Source organism: Oncorhynchus tshawytscha, linkage group LG04, assembly GCF_018296145.1.
Source record: "Oncorhynchus tshawytscha isolate Ot180627B linkage group LG04, Otsh_v2.0, whole genome shotgun sequence".
NCBI classification, from domain to species: Eukaryota; Metazoa; Chordata; class Actinopteri; order Salmoniformes; family Salmonidae; genus Oncorhynchus; species Oncorhynchus tshawytscha.
This window is the reverse complement of record NC_056432.1, coordinates 64,896,633-64,921,125: the sequence shown is the minus strand read 5'-3', so window position 1 is coordinate 64,921,125 and position 24,493 is coordinate 64,896,633. Positions and strand designations below refer to the sequence as shown.

Sequence of the window (24,493 nt, the reverse complement as noted above, 5' to 3'; positions counted from 1 at the left end):
CCAGCTCTGATGCTCGTCAGATGTGGCAGGGCTTGCAAACTATCACGGATTACAAAGTGAAACCCAGTCACGAGATGCGCATTGACACGAGCCTATCAGATTAACTAAATGCCTTTTATGGTCGCTTCGAGGCAAGCAACACTGAACCAAGCCCAATATTGGGCTAAATGAGCCTAACGTTACTCCTTAGTCCAAGGACCTGTTCTGTTTAAAGGGCGTATTGTCTCTGGAATGCAAAACAGCCAAATACTATATCTAAACGTGTATTGATTCTCAATTGTGGTACAAATAAATCCCTCTGCTTTCATATCAGATTAAAATAATTTCACAAATCAAAATACACACTTCTGTACACTGTTTTAACTGGTTTTAACACTGTTGCAGCCGACAGTATTATTCAGTGACAACACTTTTGTGGCGTCTGTCTTCCGTTTACACACAGGTGTTTGGAGATGCAGATACTGGAAATATGGCAGTGTGGGAACACTAACACTATGAAGGTGTGTTTCAATTGAACTTTGTTTCATTTTTTAATAAATTTTCTCTGATACGAAAGATGAGGTCCTTATGCTTCCAAAATCGTACCGCAAGAGATTGTGTTTATGTTCAGACCGAGCGTTGCAGCTCTTAACAAAACTCCCCTCTACAGAAGATGCCTTCGTACAATGACTGTGTAATGCAACTGAGAGTCTTGATCACGGGCTAGACTGAACTAAGCATGAGCACCAGCTGTTCTGAATGACTGTGTCATCACACTCTCTGTAGCCGATGTGAGTAAGATCTTTAAACAGGTTAACATTCACAAGGACAGACGGATTACCAGGACTCGTACTGAGAGAATGCGCTGAACAGCTGGCAACCTCTCCCTGACCCAGTCTGTAATACCTACATGTTTCAAGCAGACCACCATAGTCCCTGTGCCCAAGAATGCCAAGGTAACCAGTCTAAATTACTATTGCCTCATAGCACTCACATCTGTAGCCATGAAATGTTTTGAAAGGCTGGTCATGGCTCACATCAACACCATCATCCCAGACATCCACTGCAAATTTGCATACCACCCCAACATATCCACACCATCATCCCAGACATCCACTGCAAATTTGCATACCACCCCAACATATCCACAGATGACGCAATCTCTATTGCACTCCACACTGCCCTTTCCCACCTGGAAAAAAGGAATAGCTACGTGAGAATGCTGTTTATTGACTACAGCTCAGCATTGAACACCATAGTGCCCTCCAAGCTCATCACTAAGCTAAGGACCCTGGGACTGAGCACCAACCTCTGCAACTGGATCCTGGACATCCTGTTGGGCCGTCCCCAGGTGGTGAGGGTAGGCAACACCACATCCACCACACTGACCCTCGACACGGGGACCCTTCAGGGGTGTGACCTATCATGGTCCAAACACCGTTGCAGTGGTGTAAAGAACTTGAGTAAAAAATACTTTGAAATACTACTTAAGTCATTTGATTGTCTGTACTTTACTATTTATTTTTTGACTACTTTTACTTCACTACATTCCTAAATTTACTCCATGTATTTTCCCTGACACCCACTTGTTGCATTTGAATGCTTAGCAGGAACAGAAAATAGTCCGATGCATACACTTATCATGAGAACATCCCTGGTCATCCCTACTGCCTCTGATCTGGCGGACTAAACACACATGCTTCGTTTGTAAATTATGTCTGAGTGTTGGTGTGCTCCTGGCTATCTGTACATTTAAAAAATGGTGCAGTCTGGTTTTCTTAATAAGATATGTGAAATGATTTATACTTTTACTTTTGATACTTAGTATATTTTAGCAATTACATTTACCTTTGCTAAAAAATTTTTTTTTTTAAATCAATGACAATTGGGTACTTTTCGACCACTGCACAGTCGTGAAGGGGCACAACACCTCTTCCCTCTCAGAAGGCTGAAAAGATTTGGCATGGGCTCTCAGATCCTAAAAAAGTTCTAAAGCTGCACCATTGAAAGCATCTTGACTGGCTGCATCACAGCTTGGTATGACAACTGCTTGGCATCCAACCGCAAGGCGCTACAGAAGGTAGTGCCTTCGACCCAGTACATCACTGGGGCCGGGCTCCCTGCCATCTAGGACCTCTATACCAGGCGGTGTCAGAGGAAGGCCCTAAAAATGGTCAAAGACTACAGCCACCCAAGTGTCAGACTGTTCCATCTGGTACCGCACGGCAAGCCAAACCGCAGCACAAAGTCTGGGAACAAAAGGTTTCTGAACAGCTTCTACCCCCAGCCATAAGACTATTGAACAGTTACTCAAATGACTACTCAGACCATTTGCTTCCTGCTCTTTTTTTTGCACTTCCTCTATGCACACACAATGAACTCTACCCACACACTTACACATACTACACGGACATCTCCAACACACAAAAACTACAAATCACTCTCACACACAATACATATGCATATTATTGACACCACACACACGCTCACACAGACACATACGCTTCTGCTACTCTGTTATTATCTATCCTGATTGCCTAGTCACTTTTACCCCTACCTACATGTACAATACCAGTCAAAAGTTTGGACACACCTACTCATTCAAGGGTTTTTCTTTATTTTTACTATTTTCTACATTGTAGAATAATAGTGAAGACATCAAGACTATGAAATAACACATGGAATCATGTAACCAAAAAAGTGTAAAACAAATCAAAATATATTTAATATTTGAGGTTCTTCAAAGTAGCCACCCATTGCCTTGATGACAGCTTTCCACACTCTTGGTATTCTCTCAACCAGCTTCATGAGGTAGTCACCTGGAATGCATTTCAATTAACAGGTGTGCCTTGTTAAGTTAATTTGTGGAATTTCTTTTTCCTTTTTTTCCCATTTCAAGAACTTTGAAAGTTACTTCAAGTGCAGTCGCAAAAACCATCAAGCGCTATGATGAAACTGGCTCTCATGAGGACCACCACAGGAAAAGAAGACCCAGTTACCTGCAGAGGATAATGTCATTAGAGTTACCAACTTCAGAAATTGCAGCCCAAATAAATGCTGCACAGAGTTCAAGTAACAGACACATCTCAACATCAACTGTTCAGAGGAGACTATGTGAATCAGGCCTTCATGGCCAAATTGCTGCAAAGAAACCACTACTAAAAGGACACCAATAATAATAAGAGACCTGCTTGGGCCAAGAAACACGAGCAATGGACATTAGACCAGTGGAAATCTGTTCTTTGGTCTGATGACTCCAAATTTGAGATTTTTGGTTCCAGCCGCTGTCTCTTTATGAGACGCAGAGTAGGTGAACGGATGATCTGCGCATGTGTGGTTCCCACCGTGAAGCATGGAGGTGGTGGGATGGTGCTTTGTTGGCGACAATGTCTGTGGTTTATTTAGAATTCAAGGCACACTTAACCAGCATGGCTACCACAGCATTCTGCAGCGATACACCATCCCATCTGGTTAGCGCTAAGTGGGATTATCATTTGTTTTTCAACAGGACAATGACCCAACACACCTCCAGGGTGTATAAGAGCTATTTGACCAAGGAGAGTGATCGAGTGCTGCATCAGCTTTTTTGAAATAATGTTTTTGAGAGAATGCCAAGAGTTTGCAAAGCTGTCATCAAGGCAAAGGGTGGCTACTTTGAAGAATCTAAAATATATTGTGATTTGTTTAACACTTTTGTGGCTACTACATTACATGTGTGTTATTTCATAGTTTTGATGTCTTCACTATTATTCTAGAATGTAGAAAATAGTCAAAATAAAGAGAACCCTTGAATGATTAGGTGTGTCCAAACTTTTGACTAGTACTCTACATATTACCTCAACTACCTCATACCACTGCACATTAACTCGGTACCGGTATTCTTTGTATATAACCTCGTTATTGTCATTCTATTGTGTTACTATATTTTATTTAACACATTTCTTATTTTTTAACTTTCATTGTTTGGAAAGGACACGTAAGTAAGCGTTTCACTGTCGTCTTCACCTGTTGTATTCGGCGCATGTGACAAATCAAATTTAATGTTTTCGGAAACCAGCGCTGTAACATGCAAATATGGCCGTGTGGGAACCCTAACCCTATAAAAGGTGTGTAGTAATTTAACCATAAAAAAAGTATAATTTCTCGCTGATATGTTAACAAAACCGTACCACACGCGTCTGGGCTTTTAACAAAACTCCCCAGGCCAGAAGATACTATCGTCAATAGGAGCTAAAGGTAGTTAGCATCTATGAATGGGTTACCTTGAGACAAACATTACTTCGTTATCATAATTTAGGAAACCGGTTGAATGACACACAGGTTAATGTTCACATTCAAAGATACCTGATCCAACTGACCTTGCTTAGAAGTATTTTTGTTCATGCCGTCCCTCGCTGGAACCTGTACAAAAAGTCAAGAAATTCAAATCAGTAAAAAATATTGGACTTGGACTATACTTTTTTAATTTAGCAATATTGTTCTACAATGATCATCTTGATCAAATCAAGGCGACAGCATTGTAAAATGTAACATTAGCTCTCAACTTCAGCCCGTTTCTGTTTAGAAGGGAGTACGATGAGTGCACTGTATAATAAATGGGAGGATATGTCCTCTACCAAAAGATCTTGGGCTTTTTGGGGAGGTAGTTCACTTGCCCTGGGTTCAAGCCTTGATTCAGCTGTTCTCCCTCAATTACCACACATTTACAAAATCACTGAACTACCACATCATTGGGAATTTTAGAAGATTCTCAGTTCAGTATCAGCTAGTTAACAACTCCAAAAACAGACAATGGAGTGGGACATTGTATTTACCAGACCAATTACACAGTTTGCTGTTGCACAGTAGTCTGTTCATTACATAATGGAACATTCTCACCAGCAGAACGTTTTAATTTGGAGAATGTTTTTGCAGACAAGCTCTTTAAGCCAAATGGTAATCTCCTCTCACCAATTTTACAATAGAACTACACTGAGTGTACAAAGCATTAGGAACACCTTCCTAATATTGAGTTGCACCTCCTTTTGCCCTCAGGACAGCCTCAATTTGTCAGGGCATGGACTCTACAAGGTGTTGAAAGCATTCTACAGGGATACTGGCCCATGTTGACTCCAATACTTTCCACAGTTGTGTCAAGTTGGCTGGATGTCCTGTGGGTGATGGACCATTCTTGATACACATGGGAAACTGTTGAGTGTGAAAACCCAGCAGCATTGCAGTTCTTGATACTCAAACTGGTGCGCCTGGCACCTATTACCATACCCTGTTCAAAGGCATTTAAATCTTTTGTCTTGCCCATTCACCCTCTGAATGGCACACAAACCATGTCTCAATTGTCTCAAGGCTTAAAAATCCTTCTTTAACATGTCTCCTCCCCTTCATCTACACTGATTGAAGTGGATTTAACAAGTGACATCAATAAGGGATCATAGCTCATGAATTAGCATTGGAGCTATAAGCAATTTACAAAGACTAGAAGCAGACATTTTTTCCTGCTCTTCTACTAGCCAGCTCTTATCAGCAGGCTTGATATCTCAGACAGATGGTGCAAATGATGCCAAATGTGCATTGTTTTTCTATCATGAGCTGCATCAGGCTATATACACAGATTAGCCACTCTCTGGAACATCATTACCACATTCACATCAAAAATGCTAAAACATACAAATAACATAATTGGAAATTGTGAATACACTTCCCACAAGTGCGGTTTCATTCCTTTTGTGGTACTGTAACATTTTCAATAACCCCTATGGAACAGGATTTGAGAAGATCAGTTCAAACCATGGTCTTCCACACTCATGTGACTTAATCAACTAGAATAGATATAGGATCTATGGAATGTGGTGTTTGGCACGCCATATCTTTTTAGCTTCATATTGAATAACTTAAGCTACGGTGAGGAAAAGGACACTGAAAACAAAAGTGAGATTAATAGTAAAGTAAATACATATTTATTTCAATCACAGCTCTGGGGATAAAACCTTTGTGGTACCAAACCAGAAGATTCTAGCTAAGTGAAGGTAATGTAAATGCATGTAGAGTGGAAAAACAACAATTGAAACCAAGATATTCAAGTACTTTAAAAAAAAGTTTATTGGTTTTAAAAACCCTTAAAAAAAAATCTCAACATCAGTGAGCACTTTCAATTAAAAAAAGACAGAAGAAACTTTGCTGAAACGCTAAAGCAACTTTATCAAATTACTCTACGGTCTGCTGTACACTAAACAACAACAAGGGTTAAAGGGACTTTATACCAGGTCTGTGAAAAGTACAGGACTCAGCTGCCCCTGTGCACTTAAAGAAGAACAGACAGGGTTTGTCTTCATTGAAGTACAAACATCAGTGCTTATTTTCAATGGTTTCTGGAGAGAAAAAATTAATTTTCAGAGTTACATAAAAAAAGTAAAAACATCTAAATAAACAGAACGGATTCAAAACCTGAACATACAGAACAAATATTAATCTGAATTAGTAAACGTCAAACAATGCAAGTAACTTGTGAGTTGCTATACCTTTCTGTTCCGATTGACAGAACCAATCCTGAATTACAGCAAAGTGGTTACAAATACTCTGTACAATAGAATTCTACAAACATGCACACATATCATTTATTAACATGTTGAATGATTTGAGAATATTTCTGTTTAAATGTTTCTTTAAATTGAGTTTCATATTCTCATGAGAATGAAGTAAAAAAAAAAAAAAAAGTATCTCATTGAGATTAAGGTACATTGCTACACAAGACAATTTAGCGTTCTCATATTTTTTTGATTGACATTTCAATTATTTTTTCACTTAGTTAAGCTCTTTAAAAAAATATTTGGGTGGCTTCAATTAATGCATTTGTCCTAAAAGAGGTGCCAATGCCTTGGTTCATTAAATGTTTAGTGCAATAACATGAACCTTCAAAGCTTGTTGAAATTTTAACCATGACATTCCGATGTCCATTGCCATGTTCTGGGCACAAAATCTGTCAGAGAAAGATAGCTATGCAACCTGGTAATATATAATACTTTTTTTTTTTTTTAAATACCCATGCTATTTTCTCACTCGAAGCAGACGTCTTCTGTAAAAAGCCAACCAATATAAATCTCAGGAAGCAAACAAAAAAACACCAAGCTAAGAAAAAAACAAACACACAGCATTATCTGTACAAGAAAGGGCGCCAGCGGCCAAACACACTAGCACAGTTTAGCTGGCTCCTGATCCAAAATCACCAATATAGCATTTCAGAGGGTGCAGGAGCACAGAACCAGTTTAAGTTATAACAATACAGTGTCAGAGCTTTCATATGTACAAACTGTGGGGTTCAAAATGAGAGGAACACTTACAACAGTCAACTGAATTAACCCCAATATTGTCCTGCTACATTGGTTTTTATAAACCAGAACAGTAGTGTGGTTTTCAGCATGTTTTCAGCATGTTTTCCAGTGCTACAGATCAGTTGCCAGTTTCACAATTTCCTCAAATTATTTTCAACCATCCCACCTGAAAGAAGGACAATTCCAAATGGCCATATAAAGGTATTTGACTGATGTCAGGCAAATAGGCAAATTACTGGGTTATTTGTGGGTTCTTCTAAAAAAATCCTATTTAATGCTTTTTTCCCTCACACTAATTAGTTACTCTTTGGTATGGATATAAGGCTCAGAAGATTAAAAGCTCATAAAAACCACAGGATCTGGCCAATTAGCTATTCCCTTTATGATTTGCATGCCTTATTCACACACTGTTCTTCATTATACTATAAGCTATTTAAACCTGTAATAGATGACCCATACTTTACCACTAAATGCCTTTTTTTTTGTCTCCAGGTGAAACACGTCCCTTCACTGTTAGAATAAAATGCAGTGGATTAATGAACTCAACAAGAACATTATTCAAGGGGAAGAAAATGAAAATTTATACAAATGTTTATGTAATTCTGTATTACAGTATTCCATAATACTGTATTTTCTACTGGATCTAGACTAATGTAAGGGGAATAGCTTTCAATGTATGACGGTAAAATATGCACCTTTGTGCCTTTTTATAGGACGGACTTTGAATATCTAATGGCATAATATTAAACTAAACTATTAATTTAATCTAAATTACTTCATATCCATCACATTTTTTACTGAATGTATGTAACATGAAACATTTTTTTTAAAGGGAAAGACGACATACATTTACATAAACCTACTTTGACAGTAGCAGCCGCTTTGATAAGTAAAAAATGCATAGTGTTAAAATAAATCAGAACCAGAATAGTCATTTTCCCCCAAATAGATACACGACTGAAACAGGGCAGGGTCATCTCCAGTCAATACACTTTGGTATAGGGGTGTTATAAGGTTAAATTCCTATTCATATATTCCTCCACTTCCTTACTTAAATCAATATATTTCTGTTAATTAAAATGATACCTGCCAAATAGTCACAAAGAACGTAAATAAAAATCCCCACCAGTGCCCTACACAAGTCTTAAAAAGCTTGACAGAGGTGAAAAGGGTCATCTTCTGCATTATACGGTTTAAATACAAGATTTAACTGTCCTTTGAGCTCCATCTTAAAGCCCATTTCCTTTAGTTCTGCAGTCACTAAAGTGCAAGCTATCCCCATTACAGGTCTTTATTATGATCGTTTTAATTCTTATAAACATATACGATTCTAAACAAAGCAATCCTTTTGACACTAAGGACAGGGGAGCTCAACTACAGTAAGAATGTCAGCATTCAGGGCAAAATGTGGGTGAAGCAAGCCTAAAAAATAACAATATTAACAGATATCATCTGTTGTTCTTCAGCTACCTGCTCTCAGTTTCAATGTACTCAAAGTGCATTAACTACTGGGACATGAGGGGAAATTTGAAAAGGTGAAAAGACATAGTACATTCAAATCTCGATTTAATAGCCTACATTTTTTGTACCATGCACACTGGAATGAGTGGTCAATATCTTATTTGTAAAGTTTGCATAACATTTCAGCAAAACGGACAATCAGACATCTTCTGACAAGTTTAGTATACAGACAGTTTATCTTGACCTTTAAATCTATAGTTTGAATAATATTCTGTAGTCACACAGATTCTTTTTCAAACAGCTGCCATTTTCCTACTTGTAAAACTCCAAATTCTGAGAGAATGGAACTAGTTTGCCTCAATATCATTGCAAACAATGTATGTTAAAGGTCGAACAAAGCTGTTTTTTAAAAATCTCAATATCAAATAATTTATTTCTGGGTAAAAATGAAGTACCTTACTGTGATTTAATTGAAAGAAATGGGCAAAAAGTAATAAAAATAGGTTCTTAGCAAAGAACAAATTCTCAAGCAAGAATTTAGCTAGGACTGAGTAGGGAGGGGAAACCTAAAAACTATCTGTTATTGGCAGAAGGTTTGGAACTCTTTCTTATTGGTCTATTAAATACATATACTCCCAGGTGATGTCACCATGCAGGCCAAAACTCCATCTCACCTAAACAGGCTGACATTTTAGGCGGTCTTTTCAAACAGCTCCTACACTAAAAGGACATTATCATTTTCACAGTATTATTCCAACCAGTGTGGAAATATATAAAACATGGTTCTTTAAGTAGACCAACGAAACATTTTTATTTACAGATTATGGGGGATTTCTTTTAAACCATCGATTGATTTTGGTATATTTGTCTTGCACCTGCAATCCTTAACAAGACTTGAAACGGCAATGAGAAACATTAGTACCAGTGCATGCTACTGCAAATGCCCTCTCGAGGTATCTCAACTCTTCATTGAGAGGTACAGGGGCATGTTAGGTGAGCATACACCCCATTTACCGTTCTTGCACAACAGTATGCTTCTAAAGCAATTCCAAATGATTTGTCTGATGAAGTCTATCTTCAGATCTACCTCAATGGAAGTAAAACTATTTACAGAGGGAGGAACAGTTGACAATTATTTGCGAAACCTCTTGTTTTAGTCAACAGCTCCTGAACAAAAACATTATCCAAAATGATAGTCTACAGATAGAGATCTCTTAAAGATTACCAAACATCTCTCTTTATATCCTGTCCTTCTGAAAATGTAAAAATACTTGTTATTCTACTGTCTTGATTTAAATGCTCTTGAATAACTATGATGTCTGAAGAGGGAGAAATGGATGAGTCAGCACCAGCGATGAGCTGTGAGAGAAAACCAGTATATTTGTAAGTGTGATCATTTCTGTTCAGCCTGGCACTTAGACTGGACAAAAGTCATTGTATCCCGAGTGTTGCAGTGTGCTATACAATGTCAATGTGAATAATTACAAAGAAGATTTTTACAAAACAATAGGTATAAACAAACCATTTCACCTTCATGAAATAAAAGCAGAGCCCATATTAACCCATTAACCCGACTGTGGGCTGGTCTTTACTTTCCAGCCAATCAAACCCATTGGAATTCGCAGTCTCGCTGCAAATCTGCTGGAACAGCGGATCATTCTTCAGTTCCTCCAGTGTAGAGTCTTCATATTGTCCCTGCTGCTGATTGGGGTCAAACAGAAGGTTTGTGTCCAAATTGTTCAGGTCATTGATGCTACTGGAAAGATCAGAGGTCAGTCGAAAATCAGACCCCACAGGGTTGAGTTCTGACACCTGTCCCACGAGCTGATTGCCAGGAGTAAGGCTGCCGTCCGCTAAGAGGTCTTTAACGGTGGTGCTGAAATCTAGCTGCAGCTGTTGTTGTTGCTGCTGAAGGTTCTGGGCCAGCAGCATAGGCTGGCTCTGCTGATGCTGCTGTTCTCCAGTAGCCGATTGTGCTTGGCTGTCACCTGCTGAGAGAATCATCTGTTCGTTCCTAGAGTTCTTCATGAGGTAACCAGGCTTCTGAAACTCGTACGCATTCTGAGTGTTGGAAGTCATCAGAGTCTGATGGTTGGCACTTCTGGGGAAGCTGGGAGTGGTCTCTAAGATGTGGGTGAGGTTCATGCGGGCTGTGTAGTTGGACGGAAGGTTGTTGATACCCAGGCCCCGCACCGTGTCGTCACTGTCCCCGTCCATCTTGCTCAGGAGCACATTGGTGATCTTTTTGCTGTTGGTCTGGCCCTGCATGGGCGGCACCTCTGTCTGCATCATCACGTTAACAGGCACAGACTGGCTCCTCTGTGCCATGCTGCTGACGTCCCCATGGCTGTTGGCGAAGACGTTGATCATCTCGGGGGTCACAGGGGAGGTGAAGGGGGACACCACTGTTCGGGGGATGTTACCACTCTGGTTGCCACTCAGGTTTCGCTGGCGCACGGCAGGGCTCACACTACGACAGCGGAAGGTCCCGCCTGCTGAAGATGTACTGGTGGTCTTGTTGTCCAGAGGGGTGGGCACAGCGAAGCTCTCCTGCTTGTTCAGGTTGGCCATACTGGCTGCCTGCTGCTGCACCGGAGAGATGGGTGTCGGGCGTCCGTAGTGTCCGTCGTGGTACCTCGTCTGTGACTGATAGGACTGGCCAGGGATGGCGAAGGCATGGGGCTTTCGGAAGTGGTCGTCGACCAGGTCCTGATAGCTGGGGAGGATACTGATGCCGTTGATGGAGTTCCCCCCGCTTTTGTTGTAACCATTGTTCATCCACTCCAGTTTGGCCTTGTCTGGGTGAGTAGCCATGGGCCTCTGCATGGGCTTGACGGGCCTGCTGGAGACAATGCTGCCGTCGTGGTAGCCTGTAATGCTGGAGTTAATGGGAGTGAAGGCAAAGGGGTTCCTGCACTCCACAGGGCTGGGGGGCACGCTACCGCTGCAGTTGGAGTGTGGAGTGCCGATGGGGGTGTGTCGGCTGCTCCCCAGGGCACTGTCCACCGGGGTGGTGGGGGCCATGCGGGAGCAGGGGCTCTCCCTTGTCAGGCCCTGGCCTCCTCCCATCATCTCAGAGGTGGATGTGGGAGTTGGGGTAGGAGTGGGGGTTTGGACAGGGGTGGTGCTGCTGTGTACTGATTGGTAGTAAGGGGTCATTGTCTGGTTGGAGGACATCATGTTGCCCTGCATTACAGACTGATGGCCTTGCAGCGTCACGTCAGCTCCGAAGGCCTGCAGACGACTGCTGTTGAGCTTCATCTGCTCCTCCATCTGCACCAGCTCCTCCACAATGCTGTCCTGGGTCATATCGTCATCATTGAAATGGAAGTAGTCCATGTCTGTCTGCATGGAGAGCTGGCTAGAGGCTGGGGCCTGGCCCATCATGGCCAGGGGCTCCATGACCGGTGTGGATGCCTGCTTGTGGTCTGTGATCTGCTGGGCGTAGGCTTGCTGCTGCTGCTGTTGCTTACCTCCCTCCAGCTGGCCCCCAACCCACATGGTGTTCCTCAGGTCACTCACAGCAGACTGCTCCAGTAGGGCAGAGCTGTTGGGCATGGCTTGCATGTTACCAGTCATGTGGTGCTGGTGCTGAATTCGTGCATGACCAGCCGGGGCACTAACGGTGATCGGAGTGTCTCTTCTCTGCACGGAGCTCTGTGGCTTGAGAACAGTCTGGAAGCCTCTGGTTCCGATGGGGGAATCAGAGAGTGACAGGATTCGAGTTGGGACAGTGGAGTTCAGTTTCACAGTAACTTTACCAATGGCTGGTGCACTTTCAGGTCTGACCGGGGTTCCTGTCCTGGGGAGTTTCTTCACTCCTGCACCAATCCCATGTCTGTAACCATCGGAGCCCCCAAGAGGTTGCTGGGAGATGAAGACCCTTTTGACAGGCGTGGGATAAGACTCTGGGCCGACGCCTGGGCGTTTCCTGGGGCTCTTGGAGGCGATGAGTGATGTGGCAACAGTGCCGCCATTGGGTGACAGAGTGGTGCTGGTATTCTGATTGGAGACCGTCAAATACAAAGTACTTTCGTTATTGGTGTTATTATTGCTACCAGCTGTAGCTGACACAGTGTTGTTGCGCAAAGAGGACTTGCCATTGCAATTGGTTCCAGCCATTGCCTCCAGTCCCAGGGAGCCTTTAGTGTGAGGCATGGGCACACTGGCAGCCCTTGGTACAGCTCCTCCAGCCCTCTGGCCCCCTGCAGCTTCCTGAGTCATAGTAAGCCTGCTAGCACCCAGGGCCAGACTGCCTTCACTTATGGCTTCACCCTCAATCATCTTGATGTCGATGGTAGGGGTGGTGGTGGCCCGGCCTGACCTGGCTAAGGGGGACAGGATGGGGGCTGCAGAGCCACTCCTGGCCCGTGGGCTGGGTCTGCTCTCCTCCAGGGCTACAGTGCTGCCCATGCCAGCAGAGGCAGGCCTTAAGGTGGTGTTTGTTAAGGTTGTTGTAGTGCTGCAGTTGGGAGCCAGGGATATGGTGGTCATCTTGACCACGTTGACAGAGCTGATGTGGGGTGTGGGCTGCATCACAGTCTTGATGGGGCTGTTGGTGATGAGCAGGGTGGGGGGCGAGCGCAGGGTGATGGCGCTGGTGGCTGAGGGTTTAGGCAGGATCTGGGCATAGCGGTGGCGGGCAGAGCGGTCCCCCACAGGGCTGGCTGGGATATTCTGAGGGGTCTTGGGACACTTGACAGGCTGCATTGACTGGGTCACCACTTGGAAGTTGACAGGCAGAATCTTGCCCTCCGATGTTCCCACAGGACTGGGGGACATCAGCTGCCTGCTCCTTTGTACCTGCATATACAGCACAGAAAAACATGACACAAAAAAGTATTAAGATGTACAGTTGAAGTCAGAAGTTTACATACACCTTAGCCAAATACATTTAAACTCAGTTTTTCACAATCCCTGAAATTTAATCTGAGTAAAAATTCCCTGTCTTAGGTCTGTTAAGATAATCACTTTATTTTAAGAATGTGAAATGTCAGAATAATAGTAGAGAGAATGATTTCAGCTTTTATTTCTTTCATCATTCCCAGTGGGTCAGAAGTTTACATACACTCAATTAGTATTTGGTAGCTGCCTTTAAATTGTTTAACTTAGGTCAAACGTTTTGGGTAGCCTTCTACAAGCTTCCCACAATAAGATGGGTGAATTTTGTCCCATTCCCCCTGACAGAGCTGGGGTAGCTGAGTCAGGTTTGTAGGCCTCCATGTTCCCACATGCTTTTTCAGTTCTACCCACAAATGTTCTATAAGATTGAGGTCAGGGCTTTGTGATACACACTCCAAAAGCTTGACTTTGTTGTCCTTAAGCCGTTTTTCCACAACGTTGGCAGTATGCTTGGGGTCATTGTCCATTTGGAAGACCCATTTGCTACCAAGCTTTAACTTCCTGACTGATGTCTTGAGATGTTGCTTCAATATATCCACATAATTATCCTACCTCATGATGCCATCTATTTTGTGAAGTGCACCAGTCCTTCCTGCATCAAAGCACCCCCACAACATGATGCTGCCACCCCCGTGCTTCACGGTTGGGATGGTGTTCCTTGGCTTGCAAGAAGGTCATTATGGCCAAACAGTTCTATTTTTTTTTTCATCAGACCAGTGGACATTTATCCAAAAAGTACGATCTTTGTCCCCAAAGACCGTAGTCTGGCTTTTTTTATGGCGGTTTTGGAGCAGTGGCTTCTTCCTTGCTGAGCGGCCTTTCAGGTTATGTCGATATAGGACTCGTTTTACTGTGGATATAGATACTTTTTTTATTGTTTCCTTCAGCATCTTCACAAGGTCCTTTGTTGTTGTTCTGGGCTTGATTTTCACTTTTCGCACCAAAGTACGTTCATCTCTAGGAGACAGAACATGTCTCCTTCCTGAGCGGTATGACGGCTGCATGGTCTCATGGTGTTTATACTTGCATACTATTGTTTGTACAGATGAATGTGGTACCTTCAGGCATTTGGAAATTGCTTCCAAGGATGAACCAGACTTGTGGAAGTCTACAATTTATTTTCTGAGGTCTTTCTTTTGATTTTCCCATGATGTCAAGCAAAGAGGCACTGAGTTTGAAGGTAGGCCTTGAAATACATCCACAGGTGCACCTCCAATTGACTCAAATGATGTCAATTAGCCTATCAGAAGCTTCTAAAGCCATGACATAATTTTCTGGAATTTTCCAAGCCGTTTAAAGGCACAGTCAACTTAGTGTATGTAAACTTCTGACCCACTGGAATTGTGATACAGTGAATTATAAGTGAAATAATCTGTCTGCAAACAATTGTTGGGAAAATGACTTGTGTCATGCAACTAACTAGAGGTCGACCGATTGATCGGAATGGCCGATTAATTAGGGCCGATATCAAGTTTTCATAACAATTGGAAAGCGGTATTTTTGGGCGCCGATTTTGCCGATTTAAAAAAAAAAAAGTTTCTTAAAAAAATAAATAGTTTACACCTTTATTTAATCTTTATTTAACTAGGCAAGTCAGTTAAGAAAACATTTTTATTTCCAATGACGGCCTAGGAACGGTGGGTTAACTGCCTTGTTCAGGGGCAGAACGACAGATTTTCACTTTGTCAGCTCGGGGGATCCAATCTTGCAACCTTACAGTTAACTAGTCCAAAACTCTAACCACCTGCCTCTCATTGCACTCCACGAGAAAACTGCCTGTTAAGCGAATGCAGTAGAAGCCAAGGTAAGTTGCTAGCTAGCATTAAACTTATTTGATAAAAAACAATCAATCATAATCACTAGTTATAACTACACATGGTTGATGATATTACTTGTTTATCCAGCGTGTCCTGCGTTGCATATAATCGATGCAACGCTGGGGGATGATTTAACAAAAGCGCATTTGCGAAGAAAGCACATTCTTTGGACGACTGTACCTAACCATAAACACCCATGCCTTTCTTAAAATCAATACACAGAAGTATATATTTTTAAACCTGCATATTTAGCTAAAAGAAATCTAGGTTAGCAGGCAATATTAACCAGGTGAAATTGTGTCACTTTTCTTACATTCATTGCACGCAGAGTCTGGGTATATGCAACAGTTTGGGCAGCCTGGCTCATTGTGAACTAATTTGCCAGAATTTTACGTAATTATTACATAACATTGAAGGTTGTGCAGTGTAACAATAATATTTAGACTTAGGGATGCCACCCATTAGATAAAATACCGAACGGTTCCGTATTTCACTGAAATAATAAACGTTTGGTTTTCGAAATGATAGTTTCCGGATTCGACCATATTAATGAATTCTAATAAATTCTAATTGTTATGTTATAATTAAGTCTATGATTTGGGACGGAAGCTATACTGTTACACTGGCAATACTATAGTGCCTATAAGAACATCCAATAGTCAAAGGTATATGAAATACAAATGGTAGAGAGAGAAATAGTCCTATAAATACTGTATTAACTACATCCTAAAACCTCTTACCTTGGAATATTGAAGTCTCATGTTAAAAGGAACCACCAACTTTCATATGTTCTCATGTTCTGAGCAAGGAACTCAAACGTTAGCTTTTTTACATGGCACATATTGCACTTTTACTTCTCCAACACTTTGTTTTTGCATTATTTAAACCAAATTGAACATGTTTCATTATTTATTTGAGGCTAAATTGATTTTTATTGATGTGTTATATGAAGTTAAAATAAGTGTTCATTCAGTATTGTTGTAATTGTCATTATTACAGATAAATAAATAAAATAAAAAACCAGCCGATTAATCGGTATCGGCGTTGAAAAATCATAATCGGTCGACCTCTAGTCCTAACCGACTTGCCAAAACTATTGTTTGTTAACAAACTAGTGGTGGAGTGGTTGAAAAACAAGTTTCAATGACTCCAACCTAAGTGTATGTAAACTTCCAAAGTCAACTGTAAAAGTATGCAACACTTTCATAACTCCAGTTATGAATAGCTTCTGTTGCACATGTGCAAACACAGAAGAAACACTGCAAAGACAGTGGGATATATAGAGTAAGTAGAATACAAGCTTGGCTTACCGTGATGGGGCTGGGGACTGCAGCTACCATAATGCCAATGGTGGGATGTGGGGAGAGCAGGGCTGGGCTTCTACAGGTAATGGAGCCGACCCCAGGCGTGCCCCCGTCAGCCCGCCTAGACTGAGCCTCTCCAGGGAGGGGGGAGTGCAGCATCTGCTCCTGCTGCTTCTTCTGGATCTTCCGCTGGAGCTGCTGCTTGGCATCGATGGAGGGAGAGGGAAGTGTCTTCACTTGGGACTGGAAGGAGTGGGCTTCAGCTGTTGGTGCGAATGCTGAGGATGGCAGTGGCGTTTTAACTCCTAAAGGGAGGAGACAGAGGAAGACAGAAACAGGTTAACACATATTTTGAGTTAACAAATTGTCATGGTCCTCCTAGACAGAACAGCTTCTATTTTGAAGAAAGCATAACTATCCCACTGGGCACAAACTGGTTGAATCAATGATGTTTCCACATCATTTCAATGAAATGTCGTTGAACCAATGTGGAAGACGTTGCATTGACATCTGTACCTAATGGGATGGCTTTTAGGGACTGACAGGAGGTGGTATGTAAATGCACTATAGCAGGTCAATGAGAAAAATCTGCCACTAGATGGAAACATTTCACTGTTCACCATACATGAGGCAGTGAAAGGACAAGTGAAGTTTGACTATCAAAGCATACAGTGCACACTGACAGTATTCAGGGCCGTTAACATTTCACATATTTTGTTACGTTACAGCCTTTTTCTAAAATGGCAAAGCAAAAACAGGTTTATATACATTTTTGGAAATGTATTAAAAATAAAAAACAGAAATACCTTATTTACATAACTATTTAGCATTGAGGGAACAATGAACGGCGCAAAGTACAGAGATCCTTGATGAAAACCTGCTCTAGAGCGCTCAGGACCTCAGACTGGGCCGAAGGTTCACCTTTCAACAGTACAATGACCCTAAGCACACAGCCAAGACAACGCAGGAGTGGCTATGGGACAAGTCTCTGAAGGTCCTTGTGTGGCCCAGCCAGAGCACGGACTTGAACCCGATCAAACATCTTTGGAGACCTGAAAATAGCATTGCAGCGAAGCTCCCCATTCAACCTGACAGAGCTTGAGAGGATCTGCAGAGAAGAATGGGATAAACTCCCTAAATAAAAGGTGTGGCAAGCTTGTAGCGTCATATCCAAGAAGACTCAAGGCTGTGATTGCTGCCAAAATGTGATTCAACAAAGTACTAAGTAAAGGGTTTGAATACTTATGTAATCAGTTTTGTTTTTTAATACATTTGCAAAAAAGCCTTAAAAAACTGTTTTTGCTCTGTCATTTTAAAATTAGGCTGTAAACGTAACAAAATGTGGAAAAATTCAAGGGGTCTGAATACTTTGTGGATGCACTGTATTGTCACCTGTTGGTGTACCAGTCATGACAGTGAGGGCTGCCACAGATTTGGTGCCGATGTAGTGGCTGTTGAGGAGGAAGCGAGCCAGGTCCTCCACAGCATCAAACTGGCGGCTCAGCACCTTCTGGGCCCACTCACACACCAGGCCACAGGCCGCAGAGCGCACCTCCTCCTCCGCACTGCACAGCTGACCTGAGGCCTCCAGCACCTCACACTGAAGCATAACATAGGCACATGTACAGGTGTTAGGAATTATAGTCGTACATATCCCTGTATTACTTTTAGTTCAATATGAAGCCTCAAAACGTAGTCCTTTTCTTAACACATTCAATTAATGAAAGTTATGTTATGGTTGGACTACAGTTAGGCAAACACTTCTTACTTATTTTCTTGAAAATCTATTTAAATAAAGGTAAAGACCTTGAGAGAGGAAGGCAGACAGACAACTTACCCCGTCCCCTGTTTTATGTAACTCCAGGTTGGGTAAAGATGGCATGTGGACAAAGGCTTTCTTCCTCAGTCCACTATAGCAGTATGTGAGCAGGGGTTAAGGTAAAAAAAACACTAAACGGTCAAATATTTAAGTTAATTTACGGAGGTGCTAAAATGTGTTGGTTGTTTGTCTGTAAAGAGCCGGGCATTAGTGCTTCAGGGACCATTCTAGCCATAAGAGACTGGGATTGCCCCACAGGATAGGGTAAGAAAAGTGACTCAGGGCAGAAGGTCAGTTGTCACTCACAGACAGATCTGAGGAAGAGCCTTCTCATCCGAAGCTGAGACGGCTATTATTATTTTTTCCCCCACCTTTATTTAAGCAGGTAGGCCCAGTTAAGAAAAAGTTCTCATTTACAACTGCGACCTATCTCCCAGTCAGCATCAGTCACTAGTCACTCTACTACTAATCCCTCAGCCCCTCAGGCCTCTTACACTCCCACTGAACCTTCTCTTCCCCCTCCAACCTTTGGAGATGTGACCAACTCCACTGCCAAAATAAGGCGCTGTCGATTTGTGGTGAGAGCGAGACTTTTATCAGATGCTGGTGTGTGAGAGTGTGACAGCAGGTGCTCCCTGCTGAACACTTCCATACACTTAGGAGGTGTCCCACACAACCAGGCAAAGAGCTACTCAGAGGTATAGCATAGTAATGAATGACTCACTTTCTCTCACACAAAATAAATGATAAAATACAGACAAATAGGTCCAAGAGTGTGATCTTGAATTAACTTGTACCTTTGTAGAGTGTGTATTAACTTTGGTAACAGAAAATAGTTAATTTAAAAAGGGAGATATAGATTACTAAGCAAGCCACAGCTCAAGATGTTCTGATTTGGTCTGATTTGACTTGGGCGCTCATATTGAGTTTCAGTTGCTATTGCAACCGTCATATAAAAACAAGGTCTATTTCAGAAAGGCTCAGCATTGAAAATAAAAATTGCATTCATACGCAAGTATTTTATGCTATTCTTTTTTTGAACTCCACCTCAACAAACTAAGAACGAAGTCACTTGTCACTTTACTAATTTAACGGACGCTAATCTCATTGGAGACTGTAGCTTTGCCAAGTCTAGAGTCGTGATCTCATGGAAAAGACATTGAAAAGACATTTCACAAATTGTTTCCTGAAGGTCAAGAACACAGTGATTCCCCTAAGTGTCTCTGTCCTACTATACTACTCTCCAGGCAGAGGCCGCTTTATTTGATTTAATTTCAGTTCTATATTTAGAGGCTCCATGAACTGACACAACAGATGTTCTGCGACCAGAGTCCAGAGAGGCCAGATTGTTCGCTACAAACCATTCCAGTGAAGGATATTTTGATTTGCCTCTCATGCCAAGTCGACGTGCCTTCATGTTTGGAAATACATTTTTCATGATCTTTCCAAAGTCCGCCGCACTCAGTGGGTGGTAGCAGAGATTGTCACAATAGCTCCTGAAACAAACAAACAAGAGGCAGACAGACACAGACAGTAAACATTAGTTGGACAGGGGAAGTAAAGTTCAGATAAACAAGGTATTGGAAATCTCAGTAAAACCAAATAAACTATGTTAAATATCAAATAAAAGACAGTCACATCAAAACAGTGACATCTGGGTGAAGACGTTCCCATAGAAATCTGAAACATTATTAGTACTTTAAATTTGCAATGAATGAGGACGTCAAACTGCGTATTACGTAACAGTCACATAGCATTTCAGACTTTCCGTTCTAGTGTTACCAACACATGGTGCACATCTTTTCCCATGCTTTCTGCATCTATTTATATTGGTGCTTTGGCTGGCAGTATGTAGATCCTTTATAGCTGGCAGTGTATATTAAAGGCTTATTTATTTAGTAACAGCCAAATGCCAAATGTTATGTACTTTCATAACATGTATCTCATGTCATAAAATAAAACAGACATACAAATGTGTACCTTGTTCTTGTGAAACCTCTTAGAAGTCAAGTACTCATGGAAATCAAATTCAAAAGTAAATCCATCCATTTACACCTGGTATGGAATTCAACCTATCAGGTATCCCAAATTCCCTAAAATACCTGTACACAGTGCTATCAATATGTTTCTAAATTGGTCCGGTGTCCCTTTCCAGAACATCAAAACAGGGTGACAGTTTATTTGTATTTAACAGTGCTATTGCTTTGAAAATGACCCGAGCTGGGCAAAGCCCCATTGGCTTCACACTTCCCCATGTCCCCTTTCTCACTGTCAGATACCCACTTGTACTCATCATAGACCTCCTGTTTGGGCAGAGAGGTTTCTGGGTGTTCCTCTAGGTGACTGCGAATCCAGTTGAACGCGTGCATCTGTTGAGTGCGGCTTGATGACATGGAGCTCTGATCACTGCTAGGGAAAGCAGGAGAAAATAGGTGATTTACAATACAATCACAAAAAAAACATTTACAGTCAGATCTACCTTTCCTGCCCCATTTTTCAAACGCAACCAACACACATCACCCCCATGTCTCTGTGTTGTAAATGAGAGAGGTTTATGTACCATGACAGTTCTCCAGGACTGGCAGACCCTCTCTCAGTCCTGATGGGCATCGTGTGGAGTGTTGGGGAGTTGAGGTGTTGAGGTGATGAGGATTAGATGTGGAGAACAAGTAGGAATTGATCATTGCTTTTCAATCAAGGTATGATATTGACAACATCAATGAGCAGTGTGTGTTTGTCACCTGATGCTAAACTAACTTCAAGCCACTGCCCCTGGACACTTCTGTAGATGAGAGGATTGGATAAGTTCAAACAATGTGGGGAAATTCCTCTTAGCCTATCAGAAGTAAAGCTATTACAGTATTCCTTAGGCCTAATACATATCCAATCGTCTCAGCTCTGCACACATTCCTAGGGAGTAGGGGCTTGGGTCATTTGGAATTAAGCGTGCGTATGTGTGCGTGTGTGTGTTACAGATCAAATATACATTAGAGAGAAGACAGGGCATAAATCTACACATATTTTGCAAAAAGGTCAAACATGAAGGGTTGAGGAAAGATATTAATAAGTTATTAAGTAAGGATTTCAATCAGAACACACACAGGTGATAGTCATATGTGGGAAATCATTATCAAATCAACTAACGCAACAATAAAAAACAAAAGCACCAAAGCTTATTTGCTATTGAAGAGAGAATGTTTGAACACACACACACCCACCTAACTGGTAGTCCAATATCAAATCAATCAACGCAATTATTTATTTTTTCATTTTTTTTAAACAGCCAAAGCCTATTTGCTCTCTAAGGGAGAGAGTATGGCATAATGAGCAGAGTTTGACTTAACCACAGTCCAAGCTAATGTTGACAACCATTGTAGCATGTGGGGATAGGATAGGGTGCAGAACATCTATATTATACTACTAGGCTAATGGATAATGGGGTAGATGAACAACAGGCTAAGTCATGTGCAAATGGTGTGGAACTGCATCTAGACATGACACAAAACAATGTTCAATCAAATGACAGAATGATCAATTACCTTTTTTCACTGTTGCTGGGACCAGAAGGCAACTTAAGGTAGAGGTAGAGTTTCTCGATGTCTGTAAACGTCTCCACATCTTGCTGTAAAAGCAGAGCACAGGGAAGAAGAGGGATTAAATAACAATCAGTAGGGATGCACAATATAAATCGGTGAACATATTGGAATCGGCCGACAATAGCTAAAAATGCCAACATCGGTATCGGCCAGATGTCTAGTTTAAAGCCGATGTTAAAAAACGATGTCAAAGCTACCATGCATACCTATATAACGTAGGTACACGTTAAATTTGGCACTACACGTGCCACACAGCATTCCTAACCTAGCCCACAATGTCTGCTGTGTGGATCGAGCAGTCAACAAGTCAAGCAGTCATTTGAAAGAGTTTTTTTTTTTTAAATCAGCGAGACAAAGGCGAAACCCATTAAAGCCAAGATAATGGAAATTATTGTCCTTGACAATCAACCATTCTCTGTCGTGGGTGATGTTGGCTTTTGCCAATTGATCGAGCACCGGTACACTACCAAGTGCGCTATTTTTCAGATGTTGCACTACAAGCCAGTTAAGAACAAATTATTATTTACAATGACGTCCCGGACGATGCTGGGCCAATTGTGCACCGCCCTATGGGACTCCCAATCACAGCCGGATGTGCTACAACTTGGATTCAAACAAGGGACTGTAGTCACGCCTTTTGCACGAAGATGCAATGCCTTAAACATCTGCGTCCATGTGTGTGTGTGTTAACTGTACTAGAATGCTTAAAAGGCAGCAAAAATGGTAAATATCAGTAGTAGTAGTGTTCATGGTAGTCTTTATCACTCCACTGATTTAACATGCTCTACTGAGGTCTCTCTCAGACTGGCAGTCCAGTTCATGAGAAAGGAAATGATTATTTTCATTCTCACTACTACAATAATCCACCAAGATACATTCCAAAGGCTGACAGGTTGCCTTCCACTCCAGCTTGAAGAGCATGAACAATACAGAAACGTTTCCTGTTTAAATGATCCATTCTTAGTCTATTCTCCACTGAGTGAAGTCTGGTGCTCTCATTGCTTCTGCTGTAGTAACACAGTGTTTAGTTGTACTATGTAGGACTTGAGGCACCATCAGCGTAACATTTTTAATTGAAAAGTTATGAAATCTACAACAAAGACTATATAGTTCCAGTGAAACCTAAAACAACCATTTCAAACAATCCCCTTTAGTTTGGTTGGACTAGTTTGAACACTATCCGCACATGGGAACGCATAGAACACCACATTTTTTTGTCCAAGAAACACATTTTGTGCATGGGCACGTATTTGTTTTAGGAGTTTTAGTTCATTTGACAATGTGAAACAAACCGGACCCCCGGGAAAACAAAAACATGGATGATCCTGCAAATGAGATTAGGGATGTAAAGGAGAGATTAAAACATCCGGGAAGAGAAGGGGTGGAAGTTGCGGCAGAGAGAACCACTGATCTTGTTGAGGTCTCGTTCAGAAGGATCCTAGATGCAACCTGATAAACAGTGCTCGAGCTAAGATCAATGTGGACGAGTGTCAGGATAAACAAAATTACAAAAAAACATTCAACCTCTTGGATTCTGAATGTTTCTAAAAACGTGTGTGTGCAACAAATACCACAGGGTGTTAGAGATCAACACAGGGGGTCCTCATCCCTGCCACAATGACAAAAGCCATGAGGAAATCTCTTAATGAGATCAAACAAATGTTTCCCTCGAGGGGAGAGGGTTAGTGTGTGTGTGTATTGAGAGCTCCTAAGGATTTTTTCACACTTGGTCCCTTTTAGCGACAACAAAAAAAAAAATCAGCGCAGTTCACTTAAAAATGTTGGTGCCGTGTGAACACTTCAAAGGAACTCAGGCCCCTCAAAAGAGTCCCTGAAGCGACCGGAGACCATCTCGAAAGGTGGTCTGAGTCCGGTTCTCTAGAAATCCGACAGTCCGGTTCCATTTTTTAGGGCAATGCCAACACCAAAATTCCCACACCACACACTAGACTACTGCAACACTGTTTCCCCTGCCATAAACCCTTACATTAGCGCCACAAAAGAGATGTGCAGGTTCGCAGAAAAAAACATGTTGTTTTTGGATATTGGATACCGTTTTGGGATATTGATTTTAGCCCTTGTCAAGGATGCACAGAAATACCAAAATGTGTGTGGAGTTATGTTCAGATTATTTGTTTGAAATGTGATCTATGGGCTAAGAGATTGTGGGGTTTGAAGTGTGAGAAGACAACATGAGACATATGATATCTGTTCTTTTAAAGAGGACTATGTGGGAAAACCCCCTATCAGAAGACCTTGAAGGAACATGAGGATAAATATGAGGTGATGG

At 41.7% G+C, this 24,493-nt stretch overlaps 1 protein-coding gene across 3 annotated transcripts in view; it reads right to left on the bottom strand.

The window, feature by feature from the left end:
• Window positions 1–6,057: 6,057 nt before the first annotated feature.
• Window positions 6,058–24,493, bottom strand: part of rfx7a (regulatory factor X7a) — a 38,626-nt gene continuing 20,190 nt past the window's right edge. The window contains exons 3-10 of one of the 3 annotated variants that reach the window (XM_024418920.2): window positions 22,147–22,229; window positions 21,168–21,206; window positions 20,891–21,016; window positions 19,987–20,103; window positions 18,626–18,710; window positions 18,181–18,388; window positions 16,795–17,093; window positions 6,058–13,568 (exon numbers count right to left, since the gene is read on the bottom strand). In XM_024418920.2, coding sequence (XP_024274688.1) covers window positions 10,323–13,568; window positions 16,795–17,093; window positions 18,181–18,388; window positions 18,626–18,710; window positions 19,987–20,103; window positions 20,891–21,016; window positions 21,168–21,206; window positions 22,147–22,229 — 4,203 coding nt within the window. In that variant the 3' untranslated portion in view covers window positions 6,058–10,322. The remainder of the gene's footprint in view (window positions 13,569–16,794; window positions 17,094–18,180; window positions 18,389–18,625; window positions 18,711–19,986; window positions 20,104–20,890; window positions 21,017–21,167; window positions 21,207–22,146; window positions 22,230–24,493) is intronic. The other 2 variants (XM_024418921.2, XM_024418923.2) reach the window with 2 other exon arrangements.